This window comes from Anabas testudineus, chromosome 12, assembly GCF_900324465.2.
Source record: "Anabas testudineus chromosome 12, fAnaTes1.2, whole genome shotgun sequence".
In the NCBI taxonomy this organism is placed as follows: Eukaryota; Metazoa; Chordata; class Actinopteri; order Anabantiformes; family Anabantidae; genus Anabas; species Anabas testudineus.
Genome location: NC_046621.1, coordinates 3,236,786 through 3,259,952, shown reverse-complemented (window position 1 = coordinate 3,259,952; position 23,167 = coordinate 3,236,786). Strand labels below are relative to the sequence as shown.

The following is a 23,167-nucleotide window of genomic DNA, read 5'->3' as shown; positions in this document are numbered from 1 at the left end:
TCGACTAGAGTATTACACACTGTCCTTTGTCTTTAGCTGGTGCGGTTGGTGAGGCTGTATCTCCTTGTTTCTCTGGATTAATTTCACCTTTAGCTGATTCTGTTGACTCAATATCTGCCTCTTGCGTTTGATTTTGTTCTCTAACTGTTTCTACTGTTTCCTCATCCCATGTAGCTGGCTTAATATCTTTATCATTTAATTCACCACTGTCTTTTATACTTTCAGTTTGTAAGAACCCAGTTTCCACTGCAGGCAGTTCATAAACTTCAGAGGACTGTTTGGTTTCCTCTCCATCTCCGTCTCCCTCATCTGCAGTCTCCACTGGTGATGCAGTCTCCTTTTCCTCCTCCTCCCTCGTTTCCTTTGCACCAGCCTCTTCTTTTTCTTGCAGAATAGCATCAACGGGGGTCAGAGGTGTTAGGTCCAGACATGTCTTTGGAGGAGACATTGCCTTTCTCCTTGGAGGGGCAACTGGCATTTTAATCTCCAAATCTTGTTTCCTCAGTTCTTGATTTGTATGTATGCTGACATCTTTCTCGTCCACAAATGTAGGATGATCATCAGTAGTTCCCCAGTCTGGTTCCTCTGAGGGAAACTCGAAGCTGGAGATACTAAGTGAATCGACTGGGATTTCAGCAACTTGTTCTACGGTTATGGAGACACTTTTATTGGTTTTGGGTTTACTCTTCGTAGCTGATTCGATTTCATCCTCTTCTAATGATCGACGGAGAGGATCCACATCACACGGAGAAGAATTGGCGCTGGACCTAAAGAAGTCTGTGATTTCTTCTTCTGATTTTGGCACCTCTCCTTTTTCAGGCTGAGAAATAAAATCACCAAAATCATACAAATCTTGAGTCAAAACCCAAGGACCTTCATCTGGGCACTTTTCTTTATCAGCTGAGTCCCCCTCCACTGCTGGAGTCTCATCTATCAGGACATATTTCTCTAAGTATCCCCTGGCCTCCCTGTCTGAATGCCTGCTATGGAAGGACTTCTCAGAGCTCAAACTTTCTGTGTCTTCCTCTTTTTTCCGACTGCCAATTGCTTCCTCATACAGGTCAGTGTAAAGGAAGGCCATGGCTTTAGGTTCTTCAAGCAAAATCGGGTTGATAATTTTGGGCGGTCCTTCAGGTAGATAGATGGGAGTCAGGATGTCCTCTTGGCTTCCAAATAAGGTTGAACCACTTGGTTTTGAAGGGAGCCTAGAGGGCACTCCACCTTCCTCCTCTCTATCGAGACCCTTTATGGGGTAGTCATTCGTAGCACCGTAGAAGACGTCATCTAGAAGCTCGCTGGTGATTCCCTCCAAGCTGATGGTGTCTGAGTTTTCGTTATTTAAACAACTATCTACAGTTGTTTTCACAGTGGTGGTTTTGTCTTTAGGGTGCACAGGTTTCTCTGTATGCTGGATCTCAGTCGTATCTTCTGCCACTGACTCCACCTGTCCCTGTGAGATCACAGCGGGGCCTCCTGGAGCCTGCGCATCAATCAAGGTAAACGCCTCAAAGTAGTCTACATTTCCAGGTGCTCCTCTGCCCAGAGGTCTGGCCACTGGAGCCCCTGGGGGATCCATTACATGTGGGTTCATTAGCGGTAAGGGATTGGCCTGATCGTCTCTTGCTGCACCCAACACCATTGAAGCACCTGTTGACATCAACAGCTCATTATCCTGGGTTTCATTACTGGCTTTAGGGATGGGGGTCTCCTCCAGATAGGACAAGTTGTCCACCATTTCTTTGCTCTCCTCTTCATCCACTGTGGCCAGTTTAGGAGGAACAACAATGTTGAGGATTTCAAAACCTTCAGACACTAAGCTGAATAAACGTTGCTCTTTATCTACTAGAGCATCAGCTGCTTCTTCTTCATCTCCTTCTGCTTCAGTTTTCACATTTGGTTCTGAGAATCCAACTAATTCTGGCCTTCCTGAAACGTTCTCAGAGCTTCCGGTAAGGATCTGTCGCTGCTTGTTTGCCTTGCTCCTCTGGCTGCTAGCTCTCTCTTTAGTTTTCTTCTGTCTTGAAATCAGCTCCTCATCCATGACAAAGATGATCTTTCCAGCAGCATTAGAATTAACTGTTGCAGACTGTACTAGAACTGAGGAGCTGGGGTCCAGAGTGGGGGTTCCAGCTTCAGATGCCCAGGGCGTGGTGCATCGGCTAGGGGTCGTCTCCCAAGCAATGCCGCTGTCCTCGCCTTGCATAGTTACCATTGAGAAGGAGGTGTCCATCATCAAGCACTGCATCTTTGGTTGGACGCTGTCGTCGTGGACAGCCTCACGTAAACTAAAGACACATTAACACACAATGTGGCAGTGAGGTAACAAAACATATACAGACTTATCCCTAATATGTGATGGGTTCTAATCCTCAGAAGCAGTTTTTATGTATTTAGCCCTTTTTAATCAATATTTATTACACTGGTATCATTCAAGGTGACTTGATTTTCTTGTTAAACTTTATCCGTATTGTCCTGAACCTCTCAAACTGATTTCACACATACACAACCACAGTCTAATACAACACTAGTATTAAGCTCCATCGTAAAGTTAAGTTTTTCTTGACACCGCTTTAGAGATTTCAATTCCACTGTATGTGGTTTAGTGAATAAGCCAAAAAATATATGCACAAATTAGGATTACTGGTTCGTACCTGTTTCGAAGGTTCTCCACGTCATCACTGCCCTCAAGGTTTTGCTCGGTAATATCTTCAGGTTGCAACACAGTCATCTCACTGTCAACATTTGAGTGTGCAAAATCTTCTGTTAAACTATCCATTGTCGTAATATCTTGATGAATTTGCTTTAGCCTCTCACCACAACTCAGCGCTGCTCTGTTGATCACATTCTAGGCAGGCGTGCTTGAGGTGAGTTTTCATGCTCAGCGTAATCTTGAAATAGAAAACTGGTCCTCCAGTGTTTCATCTGAAGCATTTGCAACATGTAGGGAGTTAGTTTCTCATCTATTCACGTGGACAGGAACGGTGTATTTGACAAATGCACTAAATCAATTTAATGTGTGGTAATTAGTTGCAACTTGTGATGAATCTGAAGTATAAAATGTGCAGCAGCATGAAGTAAATGTTGCTGCTTTATTTTTCTTCCCAGGTCTAAATATAATTCTGTGCTGGAAGTATATATCCAGTGTCACAATCCTGGCTGTAAGATCGAAATAGGCATTTGGGAATGTTCAAAGAGTTTTTCACTTTTTTTATTTGCATATACAAATCACATAATTACAGTTTACAGTGAAGAGAACTAGTGAGAAAAACAAAATAGATTAGAGCAAAAGTTGAGCACTGACGTCTTTACCTTTACCACTTTTTCACCTTAAATGAAATATATATGAATTAATGTGCTACTTTAAACTTTGAAAAAAATCACCATACTGTATCTAAAAATATTGTTTTATTCTTTTGATCTGTGCTTCCATGAAAACATCAACTCTGCACCTGTTTATGTCTGTCTGGCAGCGTGACAGGGAGAGTTGGAGAGGGTTTCACTTTTAGTCTGCAGGTTGTATGTGGTAAAAGTGCTTGTGTGTTATATATATATATATATATATTAGTGTTAAATATATATTATATATTATAAATTATAATATAATATTATTAGTGTTAAATTAATATATATGGAGAAGAAGTTTATTATTACATTATCTTGTCTCCTCTGTACTGATCTGACAGCCTTACGTAATTGTTTTAGCATTTTAAATTAACATCATATAATAAGCCTGTAAATACAAAATATTATTAAAGCTTTTTAAACCATTTTGACATGTAAACTCTAACAAAAAGCAGCATCTAGTTGGGGCCTCCCTATATTGAGTTGTTGGATGTTCAACTACTGCAAAAGAGCTTCTCTGTCACTGAACAGGTTTGTGTTGCAGCACTATGTTTTCTTTTTTCTCTCTCTTGAACCTTCAGATTTATCGTGACCCACTGGAGGGGCCCTACCACTTGGTCGGCACCTACTGGACTAAACTGTTAATAGTTTTAAATAGTCACCTCAAGCAGCTCCAACAGTATGATGTTGTGTGCACTAATAAAGTAATTTAGTACTCTAGTATCAGTTTCATGGGATGATTTTCTGCAAAACAACTACTTTTACAAATAATTATTTACATATAATTGTTATATAATAACATACTTTAAACCTGGAATGTTGTTGTTTTGCTTCAGTAAGTCATATCAGTAACTGTCCAGAAGATGGTAATCGTCTATTGTTTTTCCATTTTGTATAAATGTACCTGATGTGTATAATATATGCACATTGTTTTTGTGACATCAAGTATCAAATAGTAGTATATTGTATAGTAGTGTATGCCATTTTAAAAGTTGTTGTAAATTCATGAAGAAGCTTCTGTTCAAGACAGACTGAACGGGAAATATCACAACTAAGCTGGAAATTGCTGCACAAATTGTTTTTTACAAGCATGTGGCTAACATTTCAGTTTAAATCTGCACTACCCACACTAAAACATCACTACTGAGCACGAAGGTTTGCCATTTAAACATGGTTATGGAGTACAGGTTGATTTCTGGGGGGTCTGGGGAGATAATGAAGCTTCCTTAAACCGTGGGGGTCAACAGGGGCCCAGATTAAGATTGTTGCCCCAAGCCCCTGTTTAGGGTTAATCCGGCCGTGTGTATAGGTCCAGAAAAACAAATATATACCGCTTACACACACAAACCGGATGTGAGCAAATAATTCATTGGCAATTACGTCACAAACTCAACGTGATGACATCACTAGTCTTATACTCCGTCACAGCAGCAGCAGCAGCAGAGAAGCTGAGCTGGTGAATGAGACGAAGGGCTGAGAGAGACGATGGATGGAGCATCAGCACCGTGTTTCTACAGCAAACGAGTCCGACTTTAATTCACATCACAGCTGATAAAACCCACAGGAAACCAGCAGCTTGTGTCTGAATCTGTGGATAACAGGACGAGGCTGAGCTGCTGTGCACCATCTTTGGATGGAGGAGATGTTAAAGCCCGGAGTACTGTCTGTATTTGGTCCAGAAACAGCGAAGATGAGGCTCTGTCTTGAGGGAAGATGTCTGTCACCACCGAGCAGCTTTAAACGTCTTATTTTCGGCTGTAAAACTCGCTAATAGGAATTTAATGGCACATCGGACGGCAAGGAAGAGCCAGCGACTGAAACGGGGATTGATTCACAGTTTATTGACACTGAAGGGTGAATGTTAAGTGTTTATTTAATCATTTAGTGAAAACTATATCTGCATATAATATCTTTACATCTTTATCTGGTCAGATTTCACAGCTTTTATTAGCAACTGCCAAGCTAGCGACGCACGGATAAAGCTAGCTAAATATATTTTTACGCTATTTAGTGATAAACATTGGTAACATTTAGCTTGTTTAGACATTTTTAATGTTGTTTTTTAAAGAGGCAACTTCGCCAATTCGAGTTTAATTTGGCAAGAAATCACCCAGCTTTTCCTGTCAGTCAGAGTTTAGCTCATAATCCTCGCTTGAGCATAACTGAGGAGTTTTATTTACGGGAGCTAGCGGTTAGCTAAGTGTAGCCGCCGCCGCCGCCGCCGCGGTGCTGGAGCGTTGTCGGTCATCATGCATGCACCGACACGTTTGCTCGGATGAAACGCAGCAGCACCCCCCACCAAAATGCACCCAAGGGCACAACAACAACAGCACCGAGTCATGTCGGACTGACAACAACACCGTGGCTCAGAGCGGCTTGATTAGTGGGAGAGAGGGGATCATAAAGCTGCAGCTAGCCTCCAGCCTGCTCACACCGCCCTGAGGAGACCAGCGAGTGGTTCAGCTTCGACTCAACTTAGCCTCCAAATCCAGCAAAAATGGGGTATGTAACTTACAGAACAGCGATCTGTCAAAGTGTACTTCACACTCAGCATGTCAGGGTATGACTGACTTGTTTGTGTAGATTTAATCAGCCGCTCAAAGCTAGCCGTCCATGGCTAACTGTATGAATTACTCCTGTCAGTGCATGTAGTTAAATACTAAACTTAAAATGTCTGATCATAGTAATAACTTCCCCCAGAACAAACACCACACTACTGATACTAGTAGCTGTCCATCATTATGACATTTTCGTTTACAGAGACTGTAATGAAGAAGGCTACTGTCTATTTTGGTCCAGAGGTTTTAAAAGCTAGTTAATGTCTGGGAAGTGGTCATCAAATGCAATTAATCTGCAACTGTTCTGATCAAAATTTCTATAGTTTCTAAGGAAAAAATGTGAAAAATGCCTAAAATTTGTGCTTTTGTGAAACATGTTTGCATTTTAAACATGCAACTAAATGACTGACAGTATGAAGAAGAGACAGAACTTAGGAAGGAATTGAATTGAATGATAAAATTATAGTAGTATAGTAAAATAGTTCAAATGCTAAATATTGCAGCCTCTGAAAGTGAAGATTCACTGCTTTAGATTGACCTGTATCTTTTGTGTTTGTGGACTTATGGTTAAATAAAACAAGACGTTGTAAGTAGTCCATCATTATATGTATTCAGACATTTTAGATTACTGGGTTAATGAAGTAGGCAGCTGCTGGTGAATTGCAGGTAGACATCAGGTAGGACAAGCAGTGGAGAAATGTCAAAATACATCAGCACATTTCCATCTTCTTAAGAAATTATTCAGTGCTTTTCTTTTCTGTAAAGTGATACAGATATATCTGGATTTTTTAGCTTGAAAAATGACTGAAACATAATCCATTAGCAAAGTAGTTGCAGATTTTTTTCTTGTCAATCAGCTAATAACACTATTATAAATTTTTTCAAGATACATTTGTAAAAAAAGAGATTCATTGTCAACTGTGTGGTTGTTTTTGAACTTCTGGTAAAATAAAATAGGACATTTGAAGATGCTACCTTTAATTAATAATACAAATTAATTCATTTTGGTTGTCAGTGAACCCTCCGGGTCAGTGGTTCAACACTTTTTCCTGGCTACATGTCCATGTGTCCTTGGATAATGCACAATAATAATGAAAATAATCATTAGTTGTAGTTCTAGACAAATGTGTTAATGATTTTATAACTGTTCTATAAGAAAATGTCCTGAAGTCCCACCAAAAGCAGCAAAAATGTCAAATAAAAACTTGCTTTCTGCAGATTTCAGAAGCGTGACTAACTGTATGTAGTAATCCTGTAATCACCTGTCACTTTGACAATATATGTAAAGACAAAAAAATGCCTGGCCAGAGCAACCTACCCCAGATAGGACAATGTGCTACTGTCGACTACCGATAGCATTTGCTGTGCATCTTTATGTGCACTCACAGCCTCCATATGCTGACATCTTAGATTACAGAAGCCAAAAGATTAGGCTGTGGTGAAGTAGACTACTGTCTGTGAATTGACCACAGAGAGCGAGTTAAGAATCGCAGCTCAGATCATACAGTGTGATTTTAAAATAATATTTAGGTAAGTAAACTGTATCAATAATTTTTTTCTAAGGGGCCAAAAAAAGAAAAATATGGTTTAAAAAGTGTTGTAATTTGATTTTTGCTGCAAGAGAGAGAGAGATAAACCTCTTTAACCCACTATAACACTGTAAGGAGCTCTCCTACACTTGTGTAATGCATGTGGCTGAACCTGCAGATGTACAGTATGGTGATTCTCCTGATCAAGAGCGACCTAGTTCTTACTCCAGATGAAAGCAGATGATGCAGGATGTGATTGGTTTGTTGTCATATTGTGGTTGGACAGTGGGGTAGGGGGGTGAACCGCTTCCCTCCTCATGCAAAGCACATCCTCTGTAATTCTCCAGGCCAATGGTTATAATCCAGTTGACAATCAATTTGTCAGGCACAGAAGGGGCGCGTGTCCTGTGTGTGCACTTACATTGTTAATTAGCGAGTCAGACTTGGCTGTACCAACAAGTACTGGAGCTTCTGTTCTTGTTTAATAGACGACGGTAAACAAGCTGTCCTCCTGGAACCTAGCACTTGGAATAAAACTGCACCCAGGCAATATTTTTGGTTTTACTGGTCAGGCCACTGGGTCAGATTGCTTTGTTTTTACTGGAAACAGAAAAATATTTTGGGAGCACAGTTGCAGCATGTGATTGAATGCTATCTCTGGAATCACATGTACAAACATATAAAAAACCTTGGTAATTGTAATGTTTAGATCACATTAAGCTTTCCTAAAATTATTTTCTGAAAACGTGAAAGGTCCCATTATGGTATTTTTTGCCTTTATTTAATTGTTGTAGTAGAGAAGTGAAAAGAAGAGGAAATGAGAGGAGAGGAAATTTTAGTTATTATCATTATCAGTTGATCAATAACTGTCTTGATAAATTGTTATTACTACACTCGTTACTAAAAAAACATGATTAAAAAGGTTACAGATTAAATTTCTGTCCATTATTGCAGCTGTATTAGTGAGTTTGACAAGAGCTTTAAATACAGATTTCTTTTGTGCCCATCTTCTTCTACAATAAGTTAAAGGTTAAATGGTTCTGTTTTGAAGCTGTTGTTCATCTAAGACTCATAAATGAGTAAACTCTGTCTTATATACCCTCTAACTGTGAAAGACATTTACTGATTTAGATAAGTGGTACTCTTGTATGAACTGAGGGCTGTACTCACGCTGCAGGTGAAATTTAAAACGGCATGTTTAAAGAAAAGGAGCAGCTTTAGCAGCAAATTGCTATTGTGATATTGTCCTCAATATTGTAATAATAACCTTTTATAATAGAATTACGTTTAATTACGAGTACAGCACTCTCATTTTAAGAAATCATAAGATTAAGCCATCTTTGCATATATACTATATTATCATGCGCACACTTGCTGTCTTCTATCCTCACTGGATGCTCGGACCCTAGTGAACGGCATATGGATGTGTTAAGCTGCAGGGTTTTGCTTTGCCAAGCCCCCGCTGCCTCCTTCTGTGGGTTAACTGACAGGGACACTGAGATCGGATTGGGCGAGAGAGCACGTGAAGGAGAGGCACAGAGAGAGAGAGAGTTGGAGGATGTTCGCAGCTCATGACCAGTCCTGAGTCACATCAGCTGTTGCCATGACGATGCAGGCCGCAGCTGAGAAACGCTGGGTTGTTCTTCCTGCCACCATCAGTACTAGAGGTTTTTCATGTGGTAGTTGGAGTATTAAAAAAATACAGAGGCAAGGAGGGTTCATAATGAATTAATACAGTCAACTGCAGTTTGGGGTTCTACAGGGGTCAACTTGAATTTAGACTTTTTATGACTTTTTAATATTTTACCTTAAATGCAATTTAACCTTTGTTACACAGTTATATCAAGATGGTGTGGAGAACCAGCAGAGATAATATAATGTACTGAAGGAAGTATTTATTGTTATATCACAATCTGCACATGTATGTACATACAGTGCTTTTACATTCCAGCAGTTTTATGAATCAGAATTGTTCTCAGGATAAACGTGACATCGATCAGTGAGGCTGAGTGAGTTAGTTAGAAGCTGACCATCCTTCGTTTCCTGTTGTAAACGGTGTCATGTCTGTTTTCCTCAATGTATCTGTTGTTTAAGTGGAGAACTACTGATTTTATAACATCTGTGGTCAGATTTGAATGTCACAGTATGTTTCACTGTGTAAAGGGATTATGGGCTAACAGTCGCCACACACTCGACACAACACCAGAGCAGATTTTGATCTAGGCCAAGCTTTCAGAAATAATGACACCATGAAATGAAAAATCCACTATAATTTCATACTTCAGCTAAAAATCATGAATAATTGAGATTTAATCACGTGTTTTAACCCGTATCAGTAAAGTTAGCGTTTCAATACAGTCAGGACTCTTTGTTTAAATTATACCCATCTACAATTTTTTGAATTATCTTTTTAATTATTAAATTTTTGACAGTTGACCCATATTTCGTTTATGTTCATTGCAATTAGGGGAAAAATATAATTGATATAAAATACAAGTTTTTAAATTAAATATGGATATCCATATAACACTCTTAACATCCTCTTTTAATTAATTTCAGAAATGTATGTGTTTATGTATGGCCCCATGTCCCCTTTCGGCCTCCATAATTAAAAGGTCTTAAAATATAATTTTCAAATGTTACAAATACTTTCTTCTGGCTGTTGTAGACAGTAATGTTAGTTACTAAATATATATATATAATTAAAGTGACCTTTACTTTCCTGTTATGACTCCCTACCTGATTTGAACATGTGTTCACACAGTAGATTAAAGGACGAGTTCTCTGTAAGCAAATCATGTCAGAGGAAGTAAAATGTGTCCATAACAAGTCACTCACACGGAACCACAGGAAAGAAAATATAATATCGTAATAAATCCAACTTAAATATTTACCTACTTTTTTTTAATGTACTTCATAGAAATATTGTGTATTTAACATATTGTTCGTATAACTATAAATAGTACTGTGTATTCTTAACGTGAGCTGGTGTGAATGCCGTGGACTCACCCTCACATTATCACTATCTTTGTGATTAACTGCTTATCTTTAAATGACACCTCTGACTTAATTAACACTCCGAAGAGATTCGGGAGCTTGTCGGAGCGTTCAACAGTCTCACAGGAGACTTGTAAAACTTTGCTCCCAGTCAAGTAATCAAATCCAGTTTCCCTGGAAGATTTAAAACCAGATCTACTTAAAATCAGCCTGGTCTGTTATCATACCACAGTAAAAGCCTTTATTATTTATAGCTTGCTTTGCCACAGAGCTTTTCATCCACAGCGATTTTTGGAAGCCTGCTAGTGTGTTCATGTAGGTTCAGGTCACCTTTGGCCTGTGGTTGACTTACTTCATCGTCTCCACATCAGTGGACACCCTGCTGGTCGAGTCTGGCCTGCACACAGTCACGCACGACAGTGAGTTCTAATCAATTGACCTGTCTTTTAATTAGCCTGACCCTCGTTTTGTCATGCAAGTTGTTTAGGAGCTGCACCAGCAGCAGAAAGTCCTTTCTTTGCTGTGGTTCCTGACAATACCTCTGCTGCCAATGGACAAGAGCAGTGTCCCTATCTATGTGGGCTCTGCTCCACTGCTAAACTCTGTTCAACTGTTATTTTAAAAGTAGCAGGAAATTAGCATATCTGCCCTTTCTTTTGCTGCTTTTAAAAAATGCATAATTCCAGCCTGATTTTATCCTAACCGCCCACACACGAGGCAGTAGGTTTCAAGAAAGACGCCCCACTCTGAGTCTCCGTCTGTCTCTTTCCTCTTCTGCCTGTTCTGAATTTTCTTATTCAAGGCTTCTTATTCTTACATTTTATAGCTGTTGTTCTCTAATTCCCCCATTTCTCCAATTTATTTAATCAGGTATTCTCACTGAAGATAGTGTCTCTTTTTTAAGGCATAATGATTGTTGTTAGTAAAAAGTTATATGGATGACATTTAGCGTCCTTCAAAAATGCACTTGTAAAACTTTGCAGATGGTGTTTTTAAGCTAACTGGTGGCTGATAGTTGACAGACTGCTGTGTTTTGACTAAAATCCATCTTTTCAAAGCTAAATCATCAAATGAATGAGGATGATCTACGTCTAGCAATTAAATGTAAAACCTAGATTGTAAGTCTGGTGGTGTCTATATTTTGTCTCCTAGTGCTCTTTGTTATTTCATTTTTAACTTCAGTCAATTTTAAGCAGCTACACTAGTGATAACATTAAGTGCTGCAGTGAATGCATAGACTGTCAAGGTAGGTTTTGGATTTCGATAATGTCAGCTTGAGGATCCTTAAAAGCACCAATCCATGTATTATGATCTTATTTTGTCTGAGCAAAAGTCCAGAACATAACAGAAAAATTACTGAAAAGTCACATATTTGGTTGCAGACCATTGTGAGATATTATGAAATAGTATGTCTTATGACATATTGTATTTAAAACCTAACTAGTCACGAGCAGTGCAGCAACCCATCCAGAAAGTAAATTATGAATGTGCTGGGATCTGGGAAACTGTGTCTTTCGCCTTCATGTGATTCATCACGCTCCTAATGTTGCTCTAAAGAATTGCAGTGTTGGCAATGTACATGTAGGTTGGTTGGTCAGTTAGTCCAACACTTGGGTACCTGCAAGTGTTCATCACTTGGCACAAGCCTTTTTGTACAGATGTTCCTGACTTAGGTGATCTCCTGATGTGTATTTTTGGTTTCTAGTTAATTTTAATAATTGCTGTAATCCCCATGACATTTTAATACATATCATAATCAAGTTACATTTTTATTTTGTCCAATGCTTCGGTTTAGAGCTGCAGTTATAAGTCAAATAATTTAGTTTATTGTGACAAAAATAATTTACTATTACTTGCGATATCTGTTTCATTGTTTAGATATTGCCCTAAAAAAGTATTTGCTATTATTCTTCAATGTCCTCTGGTTTTGATACCTTATAGACTAAATGATGAATCAACAGATTAATTAAGCACATCAATTACCTGCAGATTAGTTGTGGTCAGATAAAACATCTACCAAACTGACATTCCCATTAGTCTCAGCTATACTCCAATTCTCTTTATTAACATGTTAAGTGTCATTACCAGCGTGTTAGCTTAGCATTGAGCTCAAAGTGCAGCCTCACAGAGCTGCTTTGATGATTGTAGTGGTGTATTCACAGCCTCTTTTTCCTCTGCACAGGCATCAACTTTTTTTTGTTTTTAAACATAAAGAACCTTGAACTCCCTCGAACCAGATATTGATTGATTTTCTCCATCTGTCTTTCCTTCCCTCCCTCTGTTTCTTCCTCTTTCTCTCTCTTTGTGCAGAGAGCAGCCCATCTTCAGTACACGGGCCCACGTCTTCCAGATTGATCCAAGCACCAAGAAGAATTGGGTTCCCACAAGTAAACATGCTGTCACAGTCTCCTACTTCTTCGACAGTACCAGGAATGTTTATCGAATCATCAGTCTGGATGGATCTAAGGTGTGTGCAAATATTACGCTCAGTACAGCGTGTGCGGTATTTACTGAATGCCTGTGTATTTTTTCGTTCTTTAATGAAGCATTAGAATAGGCACGGTTGAGCTTTAAACCTGTTTTATTTGAATGGGACATTAGTTTTTTATTTTAAATTAACCAATCATGCACACACATTTTCACAAACAAGCTATTTTTTCAGTTACTGCCTCGTACCAAACAAGTCATAATCAGATAGCTCAAACAAACAAATATCCGGATATTTGTTCGTCCAGTTGTCAAATAAAGTTTATTTAATCCATAAGAACAATTAAAAAGAAGTGAGTCTATGTTTTTGTTAGTATCTGCCACCTATACTCTCAGCTTGTCTGACTCAGCCTGGCCTCTCTGAAGCAGTGAAGGGGCGGTCGGGTCTGTCATACCTATGTGGCAGTGATTATTTTCGTCTTGAGAGAGGTGCAGGGGTGGAGTTAGCATAGTTATGTAAGAGTTTCTCTGGGCGACTACTGCTGTTCTCGAACCAGCGCGTTAGCTGTGCTGTGTTCAGCTGGAAATAGCACAGATTGTGTGGGGTGGTGCTGGAGGACATAATCATCCAGACAACAATACGTCTTCTCGGCAGCGAAAAGGAAAACAGAGACGGATGCCAAGCAAAGACAGATCTGTTTGTCTGTCAGCTGCTTTCCAAACTCCAGAAGTGAGAAAACTTATAAAAACGAAAATATACTTTTAGAGGGTCTCAAATAGCAATGAGATAATATTGTGACAATAACAGTGGTGCTCTGACAGAGAATTATCACCTATACGTGTGGCTTCCCTCAGTATTATGAAGCTATATAGTGATTTTTAATTACTTTACTGTTTTAGTCCTCTCTCACTGCATCAGAGGCTCTAAAAAGCCACTGTACAGTACCTGGTGTGGTTTGTATGTTTGTGAGTTGTTTTGTACCTTCTTCCTTCAGAAGGTAGAAGACGTCTAGTGTAGACAGACATTAGGTAGCTGGGTCCTGGTCACTGTTTAAATAATACGGCGTGTGTACCACAAAGTACTGTTGTAGAAGTTTATGAAGACTTGTTGAAGCTTCCTTAGAAAACAGAGTAGTAGGATCTTCTCTAATGTGGACCTCCAGGAACTTTCTTCTTCTCAAATCTACATATTGTGCATTTTCATTCACTTTAACAACCTCACTGCACTGTCTGCACCAACACAGAAACAACAAAAAAACATCTTTTGTTACTATATGATTAAAATCTGTGACTCTCACTCAAAAATAAACTCAAAGTGGATCAAATCACATTACTCATGTGCTGCTTGTGTACACTGATTTATAGTAAATGTGTGTAAACTCTATAACCTGGTTATTTAAGTGCATGTGAATACAGTCCCTTTTTTGTCTTAGTGGTGTTAACAACAAACATTCAAAATGCTGAATAAACAAGGCAGAGATCATTCATGCAAAGTAAAACTGCTTCGCTGTGTGTTTTTCAGTATGATAAGTAAAAAAACAAAAGCTGCTTTAGCTCGCCCGTTTTCCACCCACACCGATCAATGTCATGACAGTCAGCTGGACTCGCTTCAAAACTTCTCATTGATGACTTCCTGTTTACCAAACAGTGGGAATACAAACTCACATCAATACAAGACAAACACGCAAACATCCCCTGGTCCCAGTAGATCTCAGGCTTCCAGCTGCTTCAGCCTAAAACAGCTGTTTCTGAGTCAGTGGTGCTTTAACAAACAATATAGTGTAGTTATTTCTGCGTTTACATTTCACATGCATTCAACCTCTACAGGCCATTATCAACAGCACCATAACCCCCAACATGACATTCACCAAGACGTCGCAGAAGTTCGGCCAGTGGGCCGACAGCCGAGCCAACACCGTCTACGGCCTCGGCTTCTCATCAGAGAACCACCTGGTCAAGGTGAGAACACACGACAGAGACTTACATCAGATTTAGTTGCTGCTGTTTGTCGAAACAGCAGGAAGGCAGCCTAGCAAGTATAAATACTCACTTCTGTGGATTATGGTATAGATTCTCTTTGAATTACCAGTAGTATAAAAAGTAAATATATAATATAAATATAAAAGTATTTCTTACACTCGAGTCTTTCTCAAAAGTGAAATGGGGGATTGTCCTATGTTTGGACTTGTACAGTATCAGTTACACCTGTTGTTGTAGTTTGCAGATAAGTTTGCAGAGTTCAAGGAGGCAGCGCGGCTGGCAAAGGAGAAATCTCAGGAGAAGATGGAGCTCACCAGCACTCCTTCTCAGGTAACGAACACTTTCAACACTTTTGCATCACATAAAGACGGATTTTCAGTTGTAAAAAAACAAACTGTGCAGAAAAACTCGAATCATCGCTGCAATGCATCGAATCACAGCCACAGCTGGATCAGGTCCAGCTGTGGCCTACCTCCAGTAGGGATCCTTAGGCAAGACCTCCTTAAGCTTACTTTGCCTTTGCCTTGTACCTTGTAAGTCGCTTTTGGCTGCCAAATGACTAAATTGTTTAAAACAGACTTAACTATTTTGATCCAACATGTATCCTTTAAAACCTTAATAACAGACAAATGCATTATTGTGAGAACCACTGAATTTTTTCCACAGGGCACCTTTAAATCTGGTGCTGTGATCAGATTACTACATGCTAACGGTTAACTCTGACCTCAGCGCTCATGTAAAGTTTAACTCCTCGACAAATTCAACATTTCACTACCTATTTGTGATTTGTGCAGGTAAAAGGCACAAAAACAACTCATCATGTTGATTTACTTACTATCTTTCCGTGACTTTCCACAAGTGTAATTTAAAAATGTAATTCATTATGGCTTTAGTTTTTTATTTATTATCTGTGTTAATAATATGTCTAACGAGCCTCACGTCATGTACAACAGCTTGTTTAGAACAACTTCCACCACTGTTGCAGTCGCTAAGCTATCACCTTGTGGCTTGTTTTTCCTCCTAATGCTTCCTCCTCAGGTTGGAGCTGCAAAAAGAAATGTGTTGTCAGTCAACAAATCTGGTAAAAAGAAGGTAAAAACAAACGGGGAAAAGATTATTTTCATGAGTCTGAACCAACCTCCCACTTTTCCCAGTCTAATCCTGCGTCAGTGATACAAACTCCACTCCCCTCTGACGTGTCTCCTGCAGCAGAATTTATTCTATGGAACAAGAATTAAAATGCTCTTTACACAGTGAACATTTTGCTTATAAATAAACTTTGTTTCAAAGTTATAATAAAACTGATGATCCTAAAAAACTTTAAGGAAAGTACTATTTAAGACTTTAATCATAATACTAAATTCACAAGCTACCAAGCCATATGCAAAGTAATTGAAATGATAAATATTAGATTCATAATATGATAAAATAGAGTAGTTTTTGATCTGCTTCTATATTTGCAAGAAGATAAAACTTTTAATGCCCTGAGTTGAATCTTTGTTATGTATTTTTAAACTGTGATCTGGAAGTTGAGTCATGGCAGCTGGACTTCCTTCTTATTAAGTCAAAACGTTTCTCTACTCATCAAGTAGCTTCTTCAGTCTGAAGATAGTTGGTTAGAGACACATATTTATCCTCCAGGTTGGTTTCTCTCCACCACTCGGCCTGAATGGGCTCATTAGGTGAAACAAAGGAAGGGGAGGATGTAAAGTCACACCTCTGCCTCACCTCCAGACACCTGCAGGTGTGAATTGGGCCTGATCTTTGTGGGGATGGATGATAGCATGATAAAAAGACAACACTTAGGCTTTCGGCTTCCACCTCGTTTATCTATCTTCAGACTGAAGAAGCTACTTGATGATTAGTGAAACATTTCAAACTAACAAGAAGGAAGTCCAGCTGCCGTGACTCAACCTCCAGATCACTTCACCTGTTGATTGAGAACCTTCACTGACATTTTACACTGTGATATTTCTACTTTTACGTAAGTAAAGTTTCGGAGTACTTCTTCCACCACTGTTAACGACCTCGTCTTTTAACCCAATGTCACATTAACAGTGAGGAATCCTCTCCCTGTCTCTCCCACAGACGACCCTCCACTTCTCTGTTCCTGCTCTCAAAGCAAAATTAAATTTAGAAAGAAAAATGACAAAACACACTTTTAACGAGGAAATAAATTAAATATATATTCAATACCTGCTGATGGATCAGGTCCAGTACATACCGAGGAACATTTTAATGTAGCTATAAGGACTATGAGTTGTTTTTCACTGGATAAATGTTTCTATTCATCACAATGTTAATTCAGTGTTAAATTTTACAGAACTAATTAACAAATTCTCATCAGAAATGGATTCAGATGTGGAGATATGCTGCTTTTCCTTTAATATCTTAAATACATACAGATTGGACAAAACAAACACTGTGGAGGTGTTTTTTATTCTTCTGTTACAGTTTGAGAGCATGGAATCATGAAAACTCACCAGATTTGTCTCATAATCTGAATGTAAAGGATTATTTTGACATTTTTATTGACTTAATAATAAATATTACTGCCACACTGGTGCCAGTTAGCTTAGCTTAGCATGAAGACTAAAAGCAGGGGAAACACGTAGCCTGGCTCACCGGGAAGGCAGCCAGCGTTGGAGCAACTATTTCAAGCATCCCTGGATTTAAAAGATAAAATCTTCTTCATTTTTCCCACAGACTGTGTAACTCACAGGTGGATCAATTCTGTAGTTTGGATCTTTATGAAAGTCTGTTGTTAAATCATTAGTACAAAAGTTGAGCAAAAGGTTATCGAAGGAAAATGTTAACTTCTACTCCCAGAATGCATTTGGGCAAGAAATAAATGTAAAGTTGTGGTTTGATTTTTGATGACAGCCTTTGGAAAGAACCCGGCTAACTGTTTCCCCCTGTTTCCAGTCTTTGTGCTAAGCTAATCGTCTGTTAACTGTACAGATGTGAATGTGGAATCAGTCTTTTCATTGAACTCCGTCAGAAACCGAATAAGCAAATGATGCAAAGTGCTGAAAAACACTTTTTTTTCTGTTTCACCGAACCAGGAGTCAGCACCAGGTGATCTGCTGTCACCTTTGACCTCAGAGAGCATCAACGGTACAGATGACGAGAGAGTCACACCGGACACACCTCAACACACTGAGCCCAGAGCAGAGCCTTCCCAGAATGCACTGCCCTTCTCACACAGGTAAGAGTAATGACAGGTGAAGTGTTGAATATCAACAAACACCGTCTCCTTGTTATAGTTGTGATAGAATTTATCCTCATGAAACAACTTGTTCACACATCCTGATCATGAAATGGTCTCATTGTGCAGACGAACCGTGAGTGTTACTCGTCCGGTAGCGACTTTCTGGAGTGCTGATTTAAAATGAATTTGGCACAGTGCAGCACGGAGCACTGCAGCAACTGTCGAATATGTCGATTCAGTCGTTCATTATTAATCTGGTCCCCAGGCCTCTGGACAGCATTAAAGCATTACATTAAAACACCATATGCGTGCTTCTTATTAATTATAAACCACTACGAGTGGAGAGAGTTTAGTGCTTCGTCTGATCACACTCTGAGATGTTCGCTGTGCTTCAGGGGATAATCATGCAGCAGAAAAAAACTGTTTTAAAGTTTTTTTAAAGGTAAGTAAACCAAAAATCCTTTACAGTTCAGTTGAACAGCTAGATGGTCGTTCTGTATGTACTTTTATTGTTTGTCCATCCATTATTGTCATGTTTAAAGTTGCTCTAATCTACAGCGTTAAATCGTTTTTCATTGATTGGACACCAGCTTTGCTAATTCCTGACTCCAGTTAGCTTTTATTAAAACCAGTAGCCTGAGGGTTCACTTAATTTTTCCACTGTTCAGACAATGTCATTATTTATAGATTAGAATTAATATTAAAAAACAAACTCATGACGTAAAAAAGACATTTATGATGCTAAATAAGAACCAGTAGAATGTGACAGTATTCATCAGTATAACAACAAACATCTGAACAAATCTGTGGTTTAAAAGGATGTAATGCTGTCAAACCTCAGTCTGGGTTCAGGAATCTGTGACGGACATTTTTCATAGTTTTATGTCACTTTGTGGCTGAAACAATAACAACATTCACTCTTGGTTTGGTCTTTCAGCTCCTCCAGCATCAATAAGCACTGGGAGGCAGAGCTGGCGGCACTTAAAGGGAATAACGCCAAACTGACAGCAGCTCTGCTCGAGTCCACGGCCAACGTGAAACAGTGGAAACAACAGCTGGCTGCTTATCAGGAGGAAGCTGAGAGGCTACACAAACGGGTGCTCGAATACAACGACACTTATACTCCACACATGTTTGAGATATAACAGACATCAGATGTGATTTGTTAAAAGTTATGTTTGTTTTCCAGGTGACGGAGTTGGAGTGTGTGAGCGGCCAAACAACAGTGATCAAATCTCAAAAGACGGAACTCAACCAAACGATAGAAGAGCTGGAGTTGGCTTTGAAGGCCAAAGAGGAGGTGGGTTATGTAGATATTGCACTGTCTGAAAAAACCTGTAAACCTGTAGGTGTCTAGTTTGATGATAAACGTATCGTCTCTTTAATTATTTCCAGGAGTTAGAGAGACTTAAAGCAGAGGTGGAGAGTGCCAACGACTTTCAGTCACAAAAAGACTTGCTCACAGATAAACTACAGGTGAGTGGGCGCCTCACGTAGAACGGGTGTGAAACAAACTTTAAAAGGCAGCCAGTCATATTCGGGTCTTTGTGGTTTGTGGCAGGACACGGAGGCGAGGAACCAGGTGTTGGAGGCCCAGCTGAGCGATCTGGAGCAGCGTCTGGAGAGCAGCCAGCTGGAGAGAGAAGCCTTTCGCAAGAGCCTGCGCTCCCTGCTGGAGCTGCTGGACAGCAAGATCTTCGAGCTGACCGAGCTGCGGGACACGCTGGCCAAGCTCCTGGAGGGAAGTTAGAACGACAAACACACCGACACTGACGCCGGAGCCAGTGCAGAGCGAGCCGCTCTGAACGAGGAATCACCTGCATGTTGGCACTCACAGTAAAACAACTTGAATTCTCTTTTTTTAGTTTTTCACGTGTATCCGGTACGTGTAACAGTTTACACACGACTCTAGACGTTAGCGGTCCACGCATTTTGCTACGTCCACGTCGTTTACAAACCACCAAGTGATGCTCGGACCACGCCTTCCCTGCACTCCGCTCTGGATTATTCTTGACTCGAGGACGACACAGAAACTCTGAATGAATCTCTTTTGATTTGTTTGTCTCCTATTATTATTCCGTTCGAGCCGACGTTACATTTTGCTTTTTGCTCCTTCACGTACTAAAACTTTTTGGGCTTTGCGTTGGTGCATTTGGCAGTTGTCCTGAGCTGGCGACTGTTCTCCATGTTTGATCTCTTCCTCACTTTTTCAGGCACTAATGGTCATCGTCAGCCAAATGAACACTTATCCACGAAAGACTCGATTTTCCTTCACTGATATTTTTTCGGTCATTAAAACTCTGGAGGGTCGAATGTGATGAAGAGATAACTACCAATGTGACAGTGTGACTTATATTCTTCTACAGTATATGAGCAATACACAAAGGGAGCATCAGAGGGTAATTAAACACTTTCCACTCTCACTTTCAGGTAATTTTACTCCTCTCTCGGATAGACCACAAGCGAGGCAGGATTTTATTCAATAGTCTTTGTTTCTATACACTTTTTTAAACAAGTACTACTACAACCGATACATAGTGCACTTGTAGAAACTGAGTTTGTGTGTGGGTGAATCAGATCTCGTTTTCCTTTCCCCTTCTTGTTTCTGTTGCAACTTGAAGTGCAATGAATCCTTTTTTTTTTTTTTTTTTTAAATCACTAAAGTAACTAAAGATTAATTATGACTAAAATTGTATAAAAGCAAAGATCTTTATTTACATCTCGTTTTCACTTGATCTTTTTTATCGTCTGGTACGTGGGTGTTACTTTGGTACTTTTATTTTGGAAAAACTGGCAATACTTTAGAGGCACTTGTGGAAGGAAAGGGAAAATACAGCAAGCAATCACAGAACAGTGTATTTTTTTCTGTTTGCCAAATAATGTTTTCCTGTACAGGTTTGAATTTTTGCTCATGTTGCCTTTGGTACAGAGATGCATCAATGGTAGCTACACAGCGGTACTTTTCTTTTTTTGTTGTGTGTGGGATTTATTGTTGCCAAAAATTCAGCGACGTCAAGAAGAATAAAGTATGTACACCTGAAGAACACTATTTAAGGGCTTGTTGTTGGTTTGGGTACAAATTGGGGAAACTTGAATGGTTTTGACTTCATCACGGTGAAAATTCTGAATATTACAGCTTGAAAGGGAAAAAAAAAAACTTTGAATATTTTAAATGTTGATTATACTACATGCTTAAAGACACAAAGTTTATAGTAAAACAAAAGCAACTGAAAATCATTCTGTCGTTCTGTGTCGTGTTTTATGATCGGGAGGGGGGGGCTTCGTAAAACAAATGTTCTGTTTAATGAAGGAAGTTTAAATAATTCAGATCTAAATGATTAATTAAAGATTAAACCGCAGTTAATAGTGGAATAATTAATAAAGATGTGAATCCTGGTTTAATCTACACATTAACTGATAAACTTATCAAAATGGAGAAAACCAAGAAACATGAAAAGCTGAAACTAAAAATTTTGTAGCTTACTTTTATTTTGAAAGGAAAAAATATATATAATCAGTGGGATGTAGAAAGCAGAAAGGAATGTCATGATAGGAAACAAAAAGAAAACCTTGTAAAGTACATTTACATTTGTACGCTTTAAAATATGAAGTTTCAATAAATACTTCAATACATTTAGGCATGCGAATATATTTTCATGATTTACATTTCATTACAGTATAATTCATAAATGACTTATCTTCATTATTGCACTTACGTTGTGATGGGTTCGTCCTCAAACCAGTCACATGCATAAGGTCATAAAGGTCGAAGGTCAAACTAGTGTCGCGGGTGGAGTAAAAATCTACAAAGTCACAATTTGGATTTTAACAAATGTTAAACAGAGGCTAAAAAAGCACAAGAGCATCAAATACACATGGACTGAGAGCAGAGTGAACGTCTGCTGCTGACGTTTAAGCTACACGTGATCTGAAAAACGGTTCATATCAATATTTAATTATTTGATTTCTTGTACAGTTACACAGGAAGGATGATACCGCGCTCGTGTCTGTGCCGTCAAGTCGTTAGCTTAGCATAAAGACTGCAAACAAGGGGAAACACGTAGCCTAGCTTCGGCCAAAGGAACAAATCCTGCCTGCCAAAAAAAAAGTAAACAAAACTCTTTACTCTCGTAAATTCTTACTAATACGTCATAATTTATTAGTTGGTCATATTCTGCATTGAGTAGAAGTGGAGTGGAGTAAAAAGTAAAATGTCTCTGAGTAGACTGTAAACAACTTCAAATGGAAATACTCTGTAATTGTACTATAGTATATGTATAAAGTAAAAGAGTTCCCATGAGTCTCATTTGTTTTTAGCATAGACAATCTTAGATGAATCATAGGAAGAATCAATTCTACAACTCTCACCAGTCCAAACAATGAATACCTGAAATATCCAGGTAGTGAGGGGCTGGAGGTGGATGTTAATCCTTTGACGGAGCCAGGATCAGTGTGTCTTTAAGCTAAACTAACCGACTCTCCATCTTTACTGCACAGACAAGACGATAGTGATACCAATCGGCTTAATGTCAGCATGGACGTGAAGAAGCATGGTTCAAAAACTGTCAGACTATCCCTTTAAATGGAGCCACGGTGCAGGATCTGTTGAATACAGGAGGACGGTAAGTGTGGGTTTAGTTCTTCAGTTAAAGACGTGTTTGACACAGTTCATACATAAGAAGCTGGTATAAAAATCACACACATAACAAACTCAAACAACAACAACAACAACAAGTCCAGTAAGTAAGTTTAAAAACAAAATAAAAACAAGGCAGTGGACAAAGAGAGAGAGACAGAGTGAGACTCCCAGGTGAACAAAACTAAAGTCAAACAACAAACGATGTGCTCCACATGTTGTCAGGAGGCTGCGTCTGTTGCCAGTAGAGGGCGATAACGACCACCCTGCAAACATGTTCAGTCAGTAAAAGCTTCTCAGCGTTTACCTGCTTCAGTTTTTACTAAAGACCTTATCAATCGTTGTGTCTTTAAACTCCCAACAACCTAAAAAAGCAGGATGCTGTTACACTGGAAAGCTTAAACCAGACTACAGCTGCTTTCTTCATCTTTTAATCTATGAAGTGAAAAAGAGAGAATTAAAATAGTTGCAGATTTGTCTCCTGTCA

At 39.2% G+C, this 23,167-nt stretch overlaps 1 protein-coding gene across 1 annotated transcript; it reads left to right on the top strand.

Annotated features, from left to right (window-relative positions):
* Positions 1 to 4,765: 4,765 nt before the first annotated feature.
* On the top strand, positions 4,766 to 20,702 carry LOC113159571 (homer protein homolog 1). Its single transcript, XM_026356339.1, has 9 exons — positions 4,766 to 5,844; positions 12,737 to 12,893; positions 14,681 to 14,812; positions 15,071 to 15,163; positions 17,899 to 18,041; positions 18,982 to 19,141; positions 19,234 to 19,344; positions 19,440 to 19,520; positions 19,606 to 20,702. The coding sequence occupies exons 1-9, from the start codon at positions 5,840 to 5,842 to the stop codon at positions 19,792 to 19,794; spliced, it is 1,071 nt and encodes a 356-aa protein (XP_026212124.1). The 5' UTR covers positions 4,766 to 5,839; the 3' UTR covers positions 19,795 to 20,702.
* Positions 20,703 to 23,167: the final 2,465 nt, after the last annotated feature.